Here is a 19,220-nt window from a genome sequence, read left to right on the forward strand (position 1 = left end):
CTTCTCAGTTTCTCATTCTGCCCCAACTCTTTATTTCTCCATTAGCCTTTAAATCCTGTATTTTCTTCCATGCTTTTATCCACTGGAGGCAATTTCATCTACTTCCATGATTTCAACTACCACGTATACACTGAGAGCTGTAAAACATATTTCCAGTCCAGACAAGTCTTGAAATTTAACCCTATTGACATCTCCAATAGGCACCAAAAAATGTATCTGAAACCGAAATCATCACCTTTTCCCCTAAAATCTGCTTCTTCTTCCCCTGCACTCCCTTTGTCAGGGTATGTCCTGAGCCATTGCCTGGAAAGAGAACTCCCTTCTCCCAATTCCACAACTATTTATAACTCTTCCTACCCTCTAAATGTATTTTGGATCTTTCCTGTCTACATGCCAGTTGCTACCAACATTTGTATTTTACCTGAATCATTTCAAAAACATCTTCACCAATTTCTACATTTCTAGTTTTACTCCTCCAAATCATCCCATATGGCCGACACACATCTTTCCACCATACAAATCAGATGATATCCCTTCCCTAAAAACTGTTCAATGGCTTCCTACTACCTTTGAGATAAATAGTTCTCTGTCTCTTCTCAACTCTAGACACTTTTATCCAACAACTCTCTGGACACTTTTACTTCCTTCTCCCACAGTAACTCATATTCAACATATCTACCCTTCCTAACTGAATCCAAATCTGAGTTTCTCACTATAATTCCTTCTCCATGGAGAGCACCATTATCTCACCTGTCCTAAATCAGATATCTAAACAGCATTGCTGATGATGACAAGTCCTCTCCCCAACATCCAGTTCATCACAAATCCTCCTCAGTGCATCAGCTTCTCCTCAAATCCAGCACAAACACCAAGCCCAGATCACCATAATCTCTTGTCTGCAACAGCCTCCTAACTCATCTCCTTTTCTAACCTTGTCCTCCCTTCAAAACCTTTTACATACAGGCAGACTCATCTTGCTAAAATTTATGATTGTACTTGAAACCTTACAATGATACTCCATGGCTTTCAGCATCACAAAAAAAAAAAAAAAAAAAAAAAAAAAAAGCTTCAGTAGAGCTGAGGCCCTAGTGAAGGAAGATGAAAAAATAATTAACAACATAAGAAGATAATAATGTCAAGACACAAGAGAGGGAAGGTGATTTTAGATCTAATGGTCAGGGCCAGTATATTCCCGAAGTGACATTTCAATGTGACCTGAAGGACCAGAAGAAAGTTGCCTTGAAAAAAAAAAAGAGGTAGACTTCAGTTTGTTTACTTACCATCATCCCCCATGGGCTGTGAGGTCCCTGAGGATAGGACCCATGAATTATTCATCTTTCAGTTCTAAACATCTACCACAGTTTTTTATACTCTTAGGTTTTGAATACTTAACTGATGAGTGAAGGGATGAATTAAGGTTGCATTTAAATTATCGGGCAGTGTAACTTTAAGCTAATCGTGTGCTCACATTTTTTTGTATAAATGTTGACATCAACTTGTGGAAATTTCAAGCCAACAAATTTCTGGGCAGCCATAAATGAACAAGATAGTCTTTAAAGAGGGGTTTTGCTTTCCTTAAATCCTTCTAAAATATTTCAGAGCAGACTCTGTACAGCAGGATCTTTTATAACCAGGAGCCCAAAGGGAATATCACAATGGATGAACCATCATAGCACAGGGTATTTCAGCCCCACCAACCATAAAAAGCAGCATCAGTTAACAGTCTGGGCTCCAAGGGTCCCTGGCTTTGAGCTTCTTAATCGGCAAAAACTTCAAACCAACCTCAGACATTCAGATTCGTAAAGAAAATGATTTCAAATAGGTATGGTTCGTTTCTGCTAAGTAGCAAAAAGTAATAAAAGATTTTCTAAAATATACTGTACTGCCTGTAATTACAGAACTTGATCCTGGAATATAAGATATTTAGGTTCATAACCCCTTACTTGCAAAGTAAAAGGTTTGGGGGGTTTTAAAAATTTTTTAAAGATTTTATTTATTTATTCATGAGAGACACATAGAGACAGGCAGAGACATAGGCAGAGGGAGAAGCAGGCTCCCCACAGGGAGCCTGATGCAGGACTCGATCCCAGGACCCCGGGATCACAACCTGAGCTGAAGGCAGACATTCAACCACCGAGCCACCCAGGTGTCCAAAAGGTTTTTGTTTAAAACAAATAGGGGCACCTAGGTGGCTCAGTCAGTTAAGCAGCAACTCCTGATTTCAGCTCAGGTCATGATCTCAGAGTGGTGAGATCAAGCCCTGTGTTGTGCTCTGCACTGGGCCTGGAGCTTGCTTAAGATTCTCTTTCTCCCTCTGATCTGCCCCTCCCCTGCCTCTCTCTCTCTCTCTCTCTCTCTCTCTCTCTCTCTTTCCTTCTCTAAAAACATTTAAAATAGAAAAGTAAAACAAATAAACAAAACAAAACAAAAATTTAGCAGCAAAATATAACCTGATATGAAAATGTTTATCTCTCATTTAATCCACTTAGTGTGATGATTGTTCATTTGCTTTAATGAAGAAACATAACGTGTTTAATTAAAGGGTGCTGACTCTTGACCCCACATGAATATTGGGTAATATAGGATATATGCAATATATTTTTCTTCTAAAATTCAAAAATATACTTTTCTTCTAAAATCCAAAAAATATACTTTTCTTCTAAAATCCAAAAAATTCTGACATTAATGGCACAGCTGGCCCCAAGTGTTTTGGGTAGGGATCTATATTCTGTTATAAGACTCACCCAATTCTATTATCTTGAATTAAAGACTTCCATACTGTGTGGGCTTTGAAGTACTCAATGAAAGTAAAGTCACAGAAACACAATTAGCATTATTTCAGCATTTGGAAGCAATATATAATCGAAAACTGTTCTGAATTTCCTTTCAGATTGGTTTTAAAATATGCATTCATGCCACTATACTATTGCTTTTCCAATAAATATAAACTTCTATGAGCTAGAGCTTCCGATCATGAAGAAAGTTTTATGTATAAATCCATGACACATCAAGCCTTAATCTGGGCATTGCAATCTTCAGAATAATTTGCCAAAGCTTCTAATTTCCCCAAACGTTTCATTGTTCTCATTTGATAACTTTTGTAATTTTCTTACATTTTTATATTTTTATTCCGAAAGTTTCAAGAACAGCACCTGCCTGCTGAAAGCAAGGGAAATACTGTTTGCAGGGCACACATCCAGTACCCAGATGCAAACCTCTTTATGGAAATTACTTCTAATTCTCACAATCATCCTACAGATATATTTTTTATTCTTCTTTTCTATTCTTTTCATCATACAACTCAGGTTCAGTTTGTCCCAGGTCACAGTGCTACTAAGTGACAGAGCAGAATTTGAACCCAGTAATGTCTAGTTCCAAAGTCTTTCTTCCAAAACGTCAGGGGCAAATAATTGGCCCAGGCTCCAATCTCATTCTCAACTTGAGCACAAATGAAAAAAGACTTTAGGGCTGCTTCATCTGTGGTACAAATGGGAGCGTAATGTTGTTGTTGTTTAATGCCTATGCCAGTAATTTTATAGTATCTCTACACTTCCATAAAATGAAGATAGGATATCTGGTTTTAAAAGATTCAACTTTAAAGGCATATAAGATAACAATCGATGTGATTTTGGTTTTGTTTTATTTTTTAATGAATACATATAATTGAGTAGGCTTATCAACATATACAACAAAATCAGATGTTTAATATTCACCCACCTTTTAGAAGCACCAACTACATTTATTGGAAATATGATTATACAAGTTGTAGAGAAAGGCTTATGCCTCATAACAACATAGCACAAAGAGACAGAGATGAAGATCATTAATGATTTTAATTATTTTAAGGCCCATTAAAATTAGAGAAATATCAAAGCACCCACAATGTTAAGGGTTTATTATTATAGCATTTTAGAGTTAACTAGTTCATACCTTTCAATCACAGCAAGTTATTAGCAGTGAAGGGATGAACCCTCTTAAGAGGATTTTTATTTCAATGATACAGTGTTACGGACAAGACAACCTAAGTTTAAAAAAATTAGTAGCAAGCGCTAGTTGAGTTAATCAGTTAAAGACAAACTGTGCCCTTGGGAAGCTAAATGAAAAAGCAACAGTAAAGCTTACAGAACTTAGCTCGTACAATTTGCCTTGAAGGCGGAAGATTGGTTCCCTGAAATAGCAAAGAATTATATGCTTTAGTTCAGAAAAAAGTTTTTAAAATAAAGTCTGTTATTACCTCTTCTCCTTTCAAAACAATGGAAAAAATTCTAGAGCAGAGGTTTCAATTTGTTCAATAATTGTACCTCTGAATTTAAAAAAAACGTAAAATCATCATTGTTTTGACTTGAAAAGAAATAACAATACAAATATTCATTATCACATAAAACATAAAAGAAACAGCAAACTGTCAGAGTTAATGCAATCTCTGCAGAGCGCTATTAGTTAGAGACAGCGGGTCAGCCCAAAACACAAAAACCTAAAAGATCAGATCTTCTTAGGAATTAACATCTTCATTAACCAACAGGAATTTTTTGTGGCAGAGATTCAATCCAACAACTGCCATCTTTATGAGCTGTCCCTTCACTGTTACCAAGCTGTGCAAATGTGTGAACTAGTCAGCAGCACCAGAAGCTCATGCAACTACTCACCGTATTTTAACCTTGAACTGACTCACAGATTTGATGTTAAATCAAATTTAGGGGTAACATAAGCAAGCAAAGTAGGACACAAAGAGTCAATTGTGAAAAGCAGAGCAAATAGCAGAAAAGTTATCTAAAATAAATCATAAAGTGCATAAAATAGCAAAAATAAATAAATAAATAAAATGCAACACACTCCAAAAACCTTACAAGCAAAAACAAAACAAAAAGCTGCATTTTCAGCAAAGTTTGCACACGATTATTTTGCATTAAAAAATAATCAAGCGACTGAGTTCCAATTCTCTGGGGCAGGCATGCACTGATTATTCTAAAAATTCCTACCTGATTTCCAATTGTGTTTTTCTTGTGAACCTGACTGCTCCTCTGTTGAGCACTGAGAAAAGCAAAGGAGACCATCGCTGAAGAAACTCATGAGATTTTTTTTGGAACAAGTAACACATATTAAAATATATACAGGTTTTCAAAATGTATCAACAACTCAGGCAGAGCAAATACCAAAAATCCAGGCCAGTTTAAGTCTGGAAGCAAGACCAGCTCAGGGGAATTAGTACCAATTAACCACACCAAACCATAAACATAAATCACAGGATAAAAAGTTGTATTGCCACATTAATCACATGAGTCTGTGCAAGGACTTCGGGTAATCTAGGAGGTATACAGAATAGCTGCAGTGAAAATGAACAGTTCACATTCATTGAGTATGTTATGTTCTAAGTGTTTTACAGGTATTAGTGACTTTGATTTAAATTTTTATTTTAACTCCATGAAGTAGTTACTATTATTCTTCTCATTTTATAGGAGGAGAGAATGAGTCACAGAGAAGCAAAGTGGCTTTCCCAAAGTTCCTCAGCTAATAAGTGGTGGTATCAAGTCATCTGATTCCAGATCCCAAACTCGTGCTATTATCCAGTCTCACTGCTTTGAATTCCACAACATTCTGACAGTTCCCATAGTGATCTCCAGCTTGGACCTATATCCCCTAACTCCAGACTCATAAATGTTTTGGACAATTCACCCTCTCCACTTGGATGTCTAATGGGCATCTCAAATGTAATAGGCCAAAACTGAACTTGTGATCTCCTTCCTAAAACCTGCTCCACCACAGTTTTCCCCTCCTCAGGGGCAATTCCATATTTCCAAGTGCTTAAGCCAAAATCCTCTTTTTCTCTCACACTCCATATCCAATCATGACCAAATGCTATTGACTCTACTTTTTTAAATGTATTCAAAATTCAGGTGACTGGTGGCTTGGTTGGTTAAGCGTCCAACTCTTGGTTTCAGCTAAGGTCATGATCTCGGGATCATTAGATCAAGCTCCACATTGGGCTCCATGCTCAATGGGAAGTCTGCTGGAGATTCTCTCTCTACCTTTGCCCCACTAATACTCCTATTTTCTCTCTCAAATAAATAAATAAATAAATAAATGTTTAAAATAAAGTAAAATTTATTTAAAATTCAACATTTTGGGGCACCTGGCTGGCTCAGTTGGTGGAGCATGCTGACTCTTGATCTTGAGATTATAGATTCAAGTCCCATGATGGCTTTACTTCTACTTAAAAGTAAAATCTTTTAAAAATTAATTAATTTACTTAATTAAATAAAATTCAACATCTTTTTACCACTCCCAATTGTTACCACATTAGTCCAAGCCATGGTTATCTTATTGTTTTGATCACCTATTTTGGTCTCTGCTTCCACACTTGTCCCCCAAACATCAATCCTTAACACAGAGGCCAAAGTGATCCTTTTTTTAAAAAAAGGGGCTTTCTGCCATTCTGCTCAAAACATTCTATACTATTATGCAATACTATTCTACCCAGGGTGAAAGTCCTTACCATGGTCCATAGGCCCTACTCAACTGACCTCCCACCCTCTGCCTCTTTAAACCATCTACTCTCCCCAACTTGTTCATGGAAGAGGTCCAGCCACACAGACTCCTTTCTTTTTTTTGGACCTGCCAAGCATGCTCCCACCTCAAAACCTTTATGCTACCTATTCCCTTTGTCTAGAATATGCATCCTCCATACATCAGCATGGCTCTCAGCATCACCTCTTTGAAGTCTTTTTTCAAATTTATCTTTTCAATGAGACCTACCATGATGACCCTATTCAAAATTGCATCCCTCCCTTCCAGTAGTCTCATCCTCTTTATACTGTTCTATTTTTCTCCATAGCACTTTATGCCTTCAAACATACTATATAGTTTACTGATTTTTGTGTGTATTATTTTCTGTCTTCTTCCATTACAACATAAGCTCTTGTGAGCAAAGGGTTTGTCTGTTCCATGCCCCCAGTGCCTAGAAACTATATGGCACCCAGTTGGCTTCAACAAGCATCTGTTGAATAAGAAGTCCAATGAGATTGGTATCATTACAACATGAGCATAGAGGGATTAAGAGCTAGATATGACCCCAAAAATTTAACTCCAGGGCCCAGATATTTATGTGCTATGTTATTCTATATCTCAAAAGAATGAAGGCTTTCTTTGAGTAAACACTTATTGATACAAGAAATCACAAGTCATTGTGGTAATTCTGAAAAGCAGACCCTCTCATTAGTTGTTTAATAGTTTTTAGAAGCTGTTTTAGTGATGAAATAGTTTAAAATAGAGAAAATGTAGATTAAAGTCATTAATCAGCCATTTAAAGTGATGGGATATTGTGGTTCAGTAGCAGATCACAAATCACACATTTAGAACAGCTGTTCAAAATAGCAATCTCCTATAATCTACTGTGATGTATTTAAGCTGCTTCTCTTCACTCTCAGGAAGAAACATATACTACATTCAAATGAGGTTGAGGAAGGCATGAGTGGTAAAAGGGCACACAGTATTTGATTACTAAAGACATTTTATGTGTATTTTTTGTTTTGCTTTTCAATTTGCTAATATCAGGGTCTGACCTTCTTTCCTGTTTGTTATTTTCCTAGTTTTTAGTTAAATGCTTGCTTCTCTTAGTCACTATGAAATTCATCTCTCTCCAACCATTTCTCTACATAATCCAAATCTATATTATTTGGGTTTTTGTGGTGAGGTTGTAAATACAATAAAGTTTGTGTCAGGCTGTGGCCAGGGGTCGATGTGCCCACTGCCCTCTCGCTGCCCACAACGCCTCGAAGCATGGAGTGCATCTAAAGTATTTCTCTTCTGAGGCTTCAGATCTTGGCCATGCTTTTTTCCTCTGGGGCCTGAAGGATCCGCCCCTTCAGGGAAGAGCTGGGACCAGCTACTACTGTAGTGTGACCATGCCACCTTCACAGCTATGGTCAACATTTCCAAGTACCATAATTGTTCAGGATTTTCTTAAGAGGAAATGTTTTTAAATAAATCACTTACTAATGGTGATAATTTCAAACTATAATAGACCCACAGGTGTTTAAAGCAAACTATAGGGGACCCTTGAATTATGTGTAGATTCCCCTTAAAATCACATAGGAGAAAAATAGAACATAAAGCAAAAGTTAGAGACTGTTGATAATTCTCTGTGCAAAGAATATGGCCATACAGAGCACAGTGTCATATCTAAAAGTGAGTGTATGTGTGCAGACAGAGACAAGGGGTGAGGGATTAGACTAATTTCTTAGGTTCCCCTTAGATCCAAGATTACTTGAGATGCAAAGTTATTCTCAGAAGCTTATGACCTACACAGTAGATAAAGAGATTTTCCACTGACAGAACCTTTATCTACTAAATAATCATATTTAGGATCTACCATATTCTAAGAATATGTAGGAGTAAATAGAGATATATTTTATAAGCCAATATCCAGTATTAGTGTTAAAAAATGGGGTGCCTGGGTGGCACAGTTGGTTGAGCATCTGACTCTTGGTTTCAGCTCAGATCATGATTTCAGGGTTGTGAGATCAAGCCCTGTGTTGGGCTCAGGTGCTTATCACAGAGTTTGCTTCAGATTCTCTCTCTCCCACTCCCTCTGCCCCTCCTGCTTATGTTCTCTCTCTCTCTTTCTCAAATAAATCATCAATAAATCTTTTTTTAAAAAGCCCAAATCCTAAATTAACTTTACTTTTGACCTAAAGAATAATCTTTTCACAGCAACTGGCTCCATAAAGACAAAGATACTTATTAAAGATGTATTTAGTACTTGAAGTTACTACATAAGCAACACAATAAAAAATAAACTGTCTAGTTATAAAACATTCTTTATAATAATTTTTATGTATGCTGTGATGATTGAACTAAAAACATTTCAAAATATTTATTTAAAAATGGGAGGACTCCTGGGAAAACAGCAGAGTAGGAGGATCCCAAGTTCACTTGGTCCAAGGAACACACCTGGATAACAGCCACATCAGTGCAACCACAGCAGAGAATAACCCAAAGACTGGCAGAATAGACTTTCCACAGTTCATCAGAGAGAGGACGTCACATCAAAAAATGTAGGGGGCAAAGATGCCATGGGGAGCCAGACTCCTGGTGAGACTAAGCAAAAATGCGAAGGACTCCATAAGCACAGAGAAGACCTTATACCAAGGATCCCAGGCACAGGGGATCTACAGGAGGAATATAAGTCCCCATAACAGCTGGCTTTGCAAACCCTTGGAACTTAACTTTGTGAGTTTTTTGGGTTTTTTTGTTTTTGTTTTTTGTTGTTTTTTTTGTTTGTTTGTTTTGTTTTGTTTTTTTACAACCAGTGAGACTTAACTCTGGAACTTAAAAAATTGGCAGACTCAAGTCTGGGAGCTATGGAGAGAGATAAGAATCTGAATCCCTGCCCCTAATGAGACAGTACAACAAACAATCCCACCTAGATACAGCATAGAAGCAGCAGTTTGAAAAGGCACAAGGGGTTATGGGAAGGAGATTTATTTACTAATTTCAGAATGCATGCTAGAGGGGCAGAGATCTTTAGGAGAGTTCTCCAAGAACAAAAGAGCTATAAAATGCCATTTCTTCCTACCTGCCTACCCCTACCCCAAGCCTAGATCTTGACATCTTGATCAGACATCTTGGAAACCAATACGCTCCACCTACCTTGCTGACACTGTGCACCCCACCCCTGCATTCTCTTGTGAATTCACCCCATCCAAAACCCTCCACTCTGTAGGAGTCCTCCCAAAGTGGCTCCTACTGCATCTCATCCTGCAAGCAGCCCCAACAGGGACTGGCACCACTCCAAAGTGACTCCTGTCCTGGTGAGAGACGAAGATAACCACACTCCAACTCCACTGCAGCCCTAGCAGCCTGGCCTTACAACTGACAGTGTAGAGAGTGCCCTGCTGATCAGTACATTTGCAGTCCCAATGGTATGGGGGAAGGGGTCTTTGTCTAACTGCCAGCCCCACCCACCAATAAAAACCTCCAGGGAGGCAGCACAGAGAGAAAGCCCTGCAGTTTGGGGTCACTTTGCAACCCTAACAAACAGGCTGAGAGGACAGGCCTCTGGTCTGACTGCCCCATCACCCAACTACAAGTCCACAGGCACCCCTGGCTGGCCCCTTAACAGCACAGGGACCAAATCTTGCCCACAACAGGTAAAGTGAGCCATTGCAGTTGACTGGACTGAAGGCAAAGAAGGCTGCCACAATATTAGGGCACATGAAACCCACACAGGAGACACCTCTGGAGTGCCTGGTTCTGCTGAACAGAAGACGTTGTACTACAGGGCACCACAGGCTTCTACCTCATAAAACTACTACTTTCAAGATCCAGGAGACATAACTGCTTTTCCTAATACATAGAAACACAGACAAAATGAGGAGACAGAGGAATACGTCACAAATGAAAGAACAGGACAAAATCACCAGGAACAGAGCTAAATGAAACAAAGACAAGAATATGCCTGATTAAAAAAAAAAAAAAATCAAAGTAATTACACCTACTGGACTTGAGAAAAAAAATGGAGGATCTAGTGAGACCTTCAACAAAAAGATAGAAGATATAAAAAAGAACCAATCAGATGAAGAACTCAATAAATGAAATAAAAAATACACTAAAGGAATCAAAAGTACAGTTGAGGAGGCAGAAGAATGGATCAGCAAGCTGGAAGACAGAGTACTGGAAAGAAACTAAAATGAACAGAAAAAAAAAGAATAATAAAAAATGAGAATAGGTTAAGGGAACTCATTAAGCATAATAATATTTGCATTTTGGGATCCCAGAAAGAGAAAAGAGAAAGGAAGGAGAAAATTTATTTTAAAAATTAATAGCTCTAAACTTCCCTAATCTATGAAGGGAAACAGGTATCTGATTTCAGGAGGCACAGAGAGCCTCCAATAAAAATCAACCCAAGAAGGTCCACCTCAAGACACATAATAATTAAAATGGCAAAAAATAGTGATAAAGAGAGAAGTTTAAAAGCAGCAAGAGAAAAGAAAACATTTTTTTTAAAGATTTTATTTATTCATTCATGAGAGACATAGAGAAAGAGAGAGGCAGAGACACAGGCAGAGGGAGAAGCAGGCTCCATGCAGGGAGCCCAACATGGGACTCGATCCTGGGTCTCCAGGATCAGGCCCAGGGCTGAAGGCGGCACTAAACCACTGAGCTACCTGGGCTGCCCCAAGAAAACATTTACATACAAGGGAAACCCGGTAAGGCTCAGCTGATTTTTTTCAGCAGAAACTTTGCAAGCCAGAAGAGAGTGGCATGATATATTCAAAGTACTGAAAAGAAAAAAAAACTACAACCAAACATACTTTACTCAGTATGGCTATCATTCAGAATAGAAGGAGAGATAAAGAATTTCTCAGACAACAAAAGTTAAAGGAGTTCATCACAAATAAACCAGACTTACAAGAAACATTAAAGGGAATCCCTTGAATGGAAAGAAAAGGCCATACTCAGGAGTAAGAAAATTGTGAAAGGAAAAAAATTTCACAGTTAAATATAAACATAATAAAAGTATTAGATTAATCACTCATAAAACAAGGTTGGAGGTTAAAGCACAAAGGCAGTAAAATCAGATCTATAAAAAATCAGTCAAGAGATTCATGAAATAAGAGGAGATAAAGTATGACATCATATACATAAAACATGGGAGGGGGAGGAAAACTAGTGCTTTTAGAATGAGTTCAAACTTAAGTGACCATCAACTTAATTTAGACTGCTTTATGCATAAGATGTTATATATGAGTGTAAGGGCAGATGCAAATTAGAAACCTATAATACATATGCAAAAAATAAAGAGAAAGCAATCTAAGCATATCACTAAAGAAAGCCATCAAACCACAAGGGAAGAGAGCAAAAGGAGTAAGGAACAGAGAACTACAAAAACAACCAGAAAACAAGTAACAAAATGGCAATTAGTACATACTAATCAATAATTAGTTTGAATATAAATGGACTAAATGCTCCAATCAAAAGACATTGTGTGACCGATGGATTTAAAAAAAAAAAAAAAGGCAAGACCCATCTATGGGCTACCTATAAGAAACTTATTTCAGACCTAAAGGCACAAGTAAATTGAAAGTGAAGGGATGGAAAAAGCATATACCATGTAAATGGAAGCAAAAAGAAAGATAGGATAGCAGTATTTTTATCAGACAAAATAGACTTTAAAATAAAGACTGTAAATAAGAGACAAAGAAGGACACTACATAATGATAAAGGCAAAAATCCAACAAGAGGATATAACAGTTGTAAATATTTGTAGACCCAACATAAGAACTAAATACATAAAGCAACTATTAACAGACATTCAGGAAGAAACTGACAGTAATACAATAGTAGGGAACTTTAACACCCCACTCACATCAGTGGATAGATGCTCCAGGCAGAATATTAACAAAGAAATAGAATCTTTGAGTGACACATTAAACTAAATGGATCTAGGGATCCCTGGGTGGCTCAGCAGTTTAGCACCTGCCTTTGGCCTAGGGCGTGATCCTGGAGTCCCAGGATCAAGTCCCACATCAGGCTCCCTGCATGGAGCCTGCTTCTCCCTCTGTGTCTTTGCCTGTCTCTCTTTCTGTGTCTCTCATGAATAAATAAAATCTTAAAAAAAAAATAAATGGGTCTAACAGATAAATTTGAACATTCTATCCAAAAACACTGGAATACATTCAAGTCTACATGACACATTCTCCAGAATAGATCACATATTAGGCCACAAAACAAGGTTCAACAAATTAAAAAATATTGAAATCATATCATGGATCTTTTCTGACCACAATCGTATGAAACTAGAAGTCAATCACACCCAAAAAAAGTGCTGAAAAGAAATAACAGAATAACAGAAATAGACGGAGGCTAAATAACATGCTACTAAACAATGAATGTGTCAACCAAGAAATCAAAGAGGAAATTAAAAAATACATGGAGAGAAATGAAAATGAAAACACAGTGGTCCAAAATATTGGGGATGCAACATAAGCTGTTCAAAGAGGGACGATTATAGCAAAGCAGGCTTACCTCAAGAAGCAAAAAAAAAAATTCAAATAAGCAACTTAACCTTATACCTATAGGAGCTAAAAAAGGAAAACAGAGCCTAATGCCCATAGACGGAAGAAAATAATAAAAAACTAGAGCAGAAAAAAATGAAATCGAGACTAAAAGAACAATAAAACAGATTAATGAAGCCAAAAGTTGGTTCCTTGAAAAAATCAACAAAATGGATAAACCTTTAGTTAGACTCATTAGGAAAAGGGAGAGATCTCAAATAAATAAAATCAGAAATGAAAAATAATAGCCCACACCACAGAAATAGAAAAGATTCTAAGAGACTATTATGGAAAACTAAATGCCAACAATCTGTACAACCTTCCAAAATTGAATTAGAAAGAAACAAAATTTGAACAGACTCATTACCAGCAGTGAAATCAAATCAGTAATTAAAACAAAAACAAAAACAAAACCCCCTCCTCCCAAAAAACAAAAGTCCAAGACCAGATGGCTTCACAGGTGAATTCTACCAAACATTTAAAGTAGAATTAATACCTATTCTTCTCAAAATATTCCAAATAATAGAGGAGGAAGGAAAGCATCCAAATTTATTCTGAGGCCAGCATTATCCTGATACTAAAACCAGATAAAAATACTACAAAAAAGAATACTACAGGCCAATATCTTTGATGAACATAGATGCAGAAATCCTCAAAAAAATATTAGCAAATCAAATCCAACAATACATTTAAAAAAATCATTCACCATGATGAAGCAGGATTTATCTATTTCAGGGATGCAAAGGTAGTTCAGTATTCACAAATCATTCGACGTGCTACATCACATTGACAAGAGAAAAGAGATAAACCGTATAATCACCTCACTAGATGCAGAAAAAGCATCTGACAAACTACAACATCCATTCATAATAAAAAACCTCTCAACAAGGTAGGTTTAGAGGGAATATACCTCAACGTAATAAAGTCCTAATATGAAAAACACACAGCTAACATTATAGTCAATGGTGAAAAACCAAGAGCTCCTCCTCTAAAAGCAGGAACAAGATCAGGATGTCCACTCTCATCACTTTTGTTCAACATAGTACTGGAAGTTTGAACCACAGCAATCAGACAAGAAAAGGAAGTAAAAGCCATCCAGATTGGTAAGGAGGAAGTAAAGCTGTCATTATTGGCAGATGACATGATACTATATATAGAAAACCTTAAAGAATCCACAAAAAAAATACTAGAACTAATACACAAATTCAATAGACTTGGGATAAAAAGTTAATATGTGAAAATTTGTTGTGTTTCTATACACTAATAATGAAATGGCAAAAAAGAGAAATTAAGAAAACATTTACAATTTACATCATTTACAATTGAACCAAAAAGAATAAAATACTGGAGGTGCCTAGATGGCTCAAGTTGGTTAAGCATCTGACCCTTGATTTCAGTTCAGGTCATAAGTTCAGGGTCATGGGATGGAGGCCTGTATCAGGCTCTGTGCTGGGCATGGAGCCTGTGCATGATTCTTTCTCTCCATCTGCCCTTACCCCCTGCTCTCAAATATAGTAATAAACTTAACCACAGTGATGCTCATGGATCAGAAGAACCAATATTGTTTAAATGTCCATACTACCCAAAGTAATCTACACATTTCATGCAATCCCTATCAAAATATCAGCAGCATTTTTCACATAACTAGAACAAATATTACTAACACTTGTATGAAATAACAAAAGACTCCAAATAGCCAAAGCAATCTTGAGAAAGAGAAAGAAAGATGAAAGTGTCACAATCCTAGGTCTTAAGATACACTACAAAGTTGTAATCATCAAAACAGTATGGGACAGGCACAAAAACAGACACATATATCACTGGAACAGAAAAGAGAGGCCAGAAATAAACCTATGTTTTTATGGTTAACTGATCTATAACAAAGGAGACAAGAATTTACAATGGGAAAAAGATAGTTTCTTTGACAAATAGCATTGGGAAAACTAGACAGCTGCAGGCAAAAGAATGAAACTGGATCACTTTCTTACATCATACACAAAAATAAACTCAAAATGGTTTAAATACCTAACTGTGAGACTTGAAACCATATAATTCCTAGAAAAAAAACATAGGTGCTAATTTCTTTGACATCTACCATAGAAACATATTTTCTAGATATGTCTCCTTTGGCAAGGGACACAAAGGCAAAATTAAACTATTGGGACTATGCCAAAATAAAAAGCTTCTGCAGAGCAAAGGAAATCATCAACAAATGAAAAGAAAAACTACTGAATAGGAGGACATATTGCAAATGATATATTCAATTATAGGTACATATACAAAATATATAAAGGAACTTATACAACTCAACACCCAAAAACCAAATAATCCAATTTTTAAAAGGGCAGAAGACCTGATTAGACATTTTTCCAAAGAAGATATAGAGATAGCCAAAGGACACATAAAAAGATTTTCAAAATAACTAATCATCAGGGAAATGCTAATCAAAACCACAATATGATATCACCCACACCTGTCAGAATGGATAAAATAAAAAACAGAAGAAATAACAAGTGTTGGCAAAGATGAAAAGAAAAAGGAAACCTCATGCACTGCTGGTGGGAATGTAACCTGGTGCAGCCGCTGAGGAAAACAGTATGGAAGTTCCTCAAAAAATTTAAAATAGAATTACCATATGATCCAGTAATCCCATTAAAGGGTATTTACCCAACAAAAATGAAAACAATTTAAAGGATATATGCACTTTTATGTTTATTTCAGCATTATTTACAATAGCCAAGATATGCAAGCAACCCATGTGTCCATCTATAGATGTATGGCTAAAGATTTAGTATATGTACACACACACACACACACACACACACACACACACTATGGATTATTACTCAGCCTTTAAAAAGAATGAAATCTTGCCATTTGCAACAACACAGATGGACCTCAAAAGTTATTATTCTAACTGAAATAAATCAGAGAAAGACAAGTACTAAATGATTTCACTCATATGTGGAATTAAGAAACAAAACAAATGAACAAAGATAAAAGAGACAATAAAACATTCTTAAATACAGAGAACCAACTGGTGGTTGCCAGAGGGGAGGTTGGTGGGGGATGAGTGAAATAGATAAAAGGGATTAAGGGTACTTATCTTGATGAGCAATGAGAAATATATAGAATTGTTGAATCATTATACTATACACTTGAAAGGAATTTTTTAAAAGAATTTAACACTGTATGCTAGTTATACTTGAATTTTTAAAAATAAACTAAGAGGGATCCCTGGGTGGCGCAGCGATTTAGCGCCTGCCTTTGGCCCAGGGCGCGATCCTGGAGACCAGGGATCGAATCCCACGTCGGGCTCCCGGTGCATGGAGCCTGCTTCTCCCTCTGCCTGTGTCTCTGCCTCTCTCTCTCTCTCACTGTGTGCCTATCATAAATAAATAAAATAAAATAAAAAATTAAAAAAAGAAAAGAATTTACTAAATATAAACTAAGAAAATAAATTAAGTTAAATTTAAAAATACAAATACAAATTAAAACGTAATCATGAGAAACCATGTAAGGACCTGCAAGTTATCTTGAGCCTTTGGACATATTCTTGGTGATAGGTACTTGGTTGGTTATATCCACAACATTGAAAATATACCTATATATAATGCTTTACCCTGACATAAGTCAAAAATTTTAGGGCACCAGTTATCTGCAAGACACTCTGTAGAAGATATAAACACAAATAACGTATCATCCTTGTCATCAGAAGCCTCCAATTTACCCAGTGTAGGTAGTGAGAAATATACACAAAACACAACATAGAAAAAATAAGCTCTATGAAAATAAATATGTGAGGATATAACAGAAAGCTAAAAAATAAGGTGCTTTTATTCCAAATGTAGGATATAATTACCTTATATCTTCTTATTCTGTGTGTGTTTGTTCTTAATTGTATAAATTTCTATTACACGCAAGTCACTGTGGAAGGCTTTGTTAAAGCTCTAACACACATAAAACTAAATGAGGTTTATTTAGTTTAATTTTCTGAGACTTAATGATTTTAAAAGTATATAAGAGGTTTAAAATTTTGTAAAAATAAGAGCACAACTGAATTCATTCAAAGAAGAAAATCTGTATTATCTTTTAGCTCAAAAATTTTTTTTACATATTGGTTTCTATCCTTGTCCATGTGCACACACAATAAGAGATTCAAATAACAAGTGCATGCCAAGGAGGTGTGTGTCCATTTTCAAATAAGTCCTATACATAGTAATTGGTCTGTATGTTCAGAGAAAAGAAAGATTATTTTGGTCTGATGTGATCTGAGATTTTCACAGAAAACTTGAAAAGAGGTTAAACTTTAATAAAGGAAGACAAGCAACTGCATTCCAAGAGAATAGGGTAGTATTAGCAAAGCCAGGAGGTAGAAAAAATGAGGCATGTAGGGAAGTTGTGGAAAGTAAAACTATTACGGCAAAATTATATAATCATAGACTCAGGTTTGTAAAATGACCTTAAAAGCCATCTAGTACAATAACTGTATGTTGAGGCCAATTATGAAGAATTTGGCCACTATATTAGAGGCAGCAAAAAGTATTCAAAGTTTCTGAGCCAGCAAATGACATGATCAAAGCAATGTTTTAGTAAAATTACCTCCCTGAAATGGGTAGTATTGACTCTGAAGCAGGGAAGATAGGAAACAGCCAGCCTAGATCCCCTCCTTCTGACTGCTGGAGTCCTGCTCAGCTTTCAGAGTCAATCGAGTACCATTTCTGGATTATGCCTCCTTAGAAATCTCCAATTATCTCTCTTTCCCATGAACTCCCAAAGCTCTTCGTCTGTGCCTGTATTATAGACCTTGTTATAGGCAGATCTCTAACTCCCTCCAACTATGTCTGCTCCTTGATGGCTGATGATGTGTTGCATTAATCTGGGTATCTTTCCCTCTCTTACCACTGGAATTACCCAGCACAGTGTTTATAGTAGTTTCTTAAGAGATATTTATGAAAGTATGTGGTGCCTGGGTGACTCAGTTGGTTAAGTGTCTGCCTTTGGCTCAGGGTCCTAGGATCCAGCCCCATGTCAGGCTTTCTGCTCAGCAGAGAATCTACTTCTCCCTCTGTGCTCTCTCTCTTTCACTCTCAAATAAATCAAATCTTTTTAAAAAAAGAAATATTCATGAAATTATATTTTGATACCAAGGTTATTTTTAACTAGATTATTAATATTTATCTGCAATAAGAAATTTAAATAATATAAAAAAGTGTGCCATAGACATGTGCTGCAGCAAGAGTATGGTACATTGGGGCACCCGGGTGGCTCAGCGGTTGAGCATCTGCCCAGAGTCCTGGGATTGAGTCCTGCATCAGGCTGCCCAGAGGGAGCCAGCTTCTCCCCTTGCCTATGTCTCTCATTAATAAATAAATAGAATCTAAAAAAAAAAAAAAGAGTGTGGTACCTTGAGGGAGATGCAAAAGTGGTCAGTCTGACCAGAGGATAGGGGCTAGGGGGTGGGCCAGAGAAAAACAATGATGATAGAATAGCCTGAAGAGGTAAGCAGAAGACAGACTCCACGGGACCTTGAAAACCACACTAATGAGTTTAGACTTTATTCTGAAAGTAATAGGGAATCCCAAAAGGAATGAGAATGAACATACCGAGAGGCAGGGAGACTGCTATAGTAACCCAGGCAAAGGAAGACTAACTTTAGTAGTCTTAATGATGACAGGAAGAAATAGACAAATTCAAAAAATATTATAGAGGTAGAATCAAATGGACTGGATAAAGATGGAGGGAAACAAAGATGAGGGGAAGAAAGAATAGAGAATGATGCTCAGGTTCCTGGTGTGAACAACTGGGAGTTTCCATCCACAGAGAGAGGGAACAATGGAGAGGACTAAATTCTAAGACCACATGATGAGTTTAATTTAGGAATATTTGGTTGTGGTTTCCACAGGATATACAAGTAGAGATGCCTAGTATGTAATAGAATATGGTATACAGTCTAGGAAAAAGTTCTGGAATGGATGTCTAGGTTTAGAATCATTAGATAAAGGGGGTAACTGCAACCATTACAATGGGAGTTATTGGTCAGGGACAGTGCAGAAAAGAGGATCTATGAAAGAATCGTGATTTAAAAAAAAAACAAAACAGTTTTTAAGCCATGTTTGGAGGATGAAGAGCTCCAAATAAAACTGAGGAGCGGCTAGAAGAAAA

The 19,220-nt window shown here is 36.8% G+C and overlaps 1 protein-coding gene across 9 annotated transcripts in view; it reads right to left on the bottom strand.

Annotated features, from left to right (window-relative positions):
- Positions 1–19,220, bottom strand: part of DNM3 (dynamin 3) — a 555,606-nt gene that overhangs the window by 298,511 nt on the left and 237,875 nt on the right. For 5 of the 9 annotated variants that reach the window (XM_049112288.1, XM_025430309.3, XM_049112293.1 and 2 more), the window contains 2 exons: positions 4,980–5,031; positions 4,139–4,168 (listed from right to left, as the gene is read on the bottom strand). In XM_049112288.1, coding sequence (XP_048968245.1) covers positions 4,139–4,168; positions 4,980–5,031 — 82 coding nt within the window. The remainder of the gene's footprint in view (positions 1–4,138; positions 4,169–4,979; positions 5,032–19,220) is intronic. The other 4 variants (XM_049112291.1, XM_025430314.3, XM_049112292.1 and 1 more) reach the window with 1 other exon arrangement.

This window comes from Canis lupus, chromosome 7 (genome assembly GCF_003254725.2).
Source record: "Canis lupus dingo isolate Sandy chromosome 7, ASM325472v2, whole genome shotgun sequence".
Classification (NCBI taxonomy): Eukaryota; Metazoa; Chordata; class Mammalia; order Carnivora; family Canidae; genus Canis; species Canis lupus.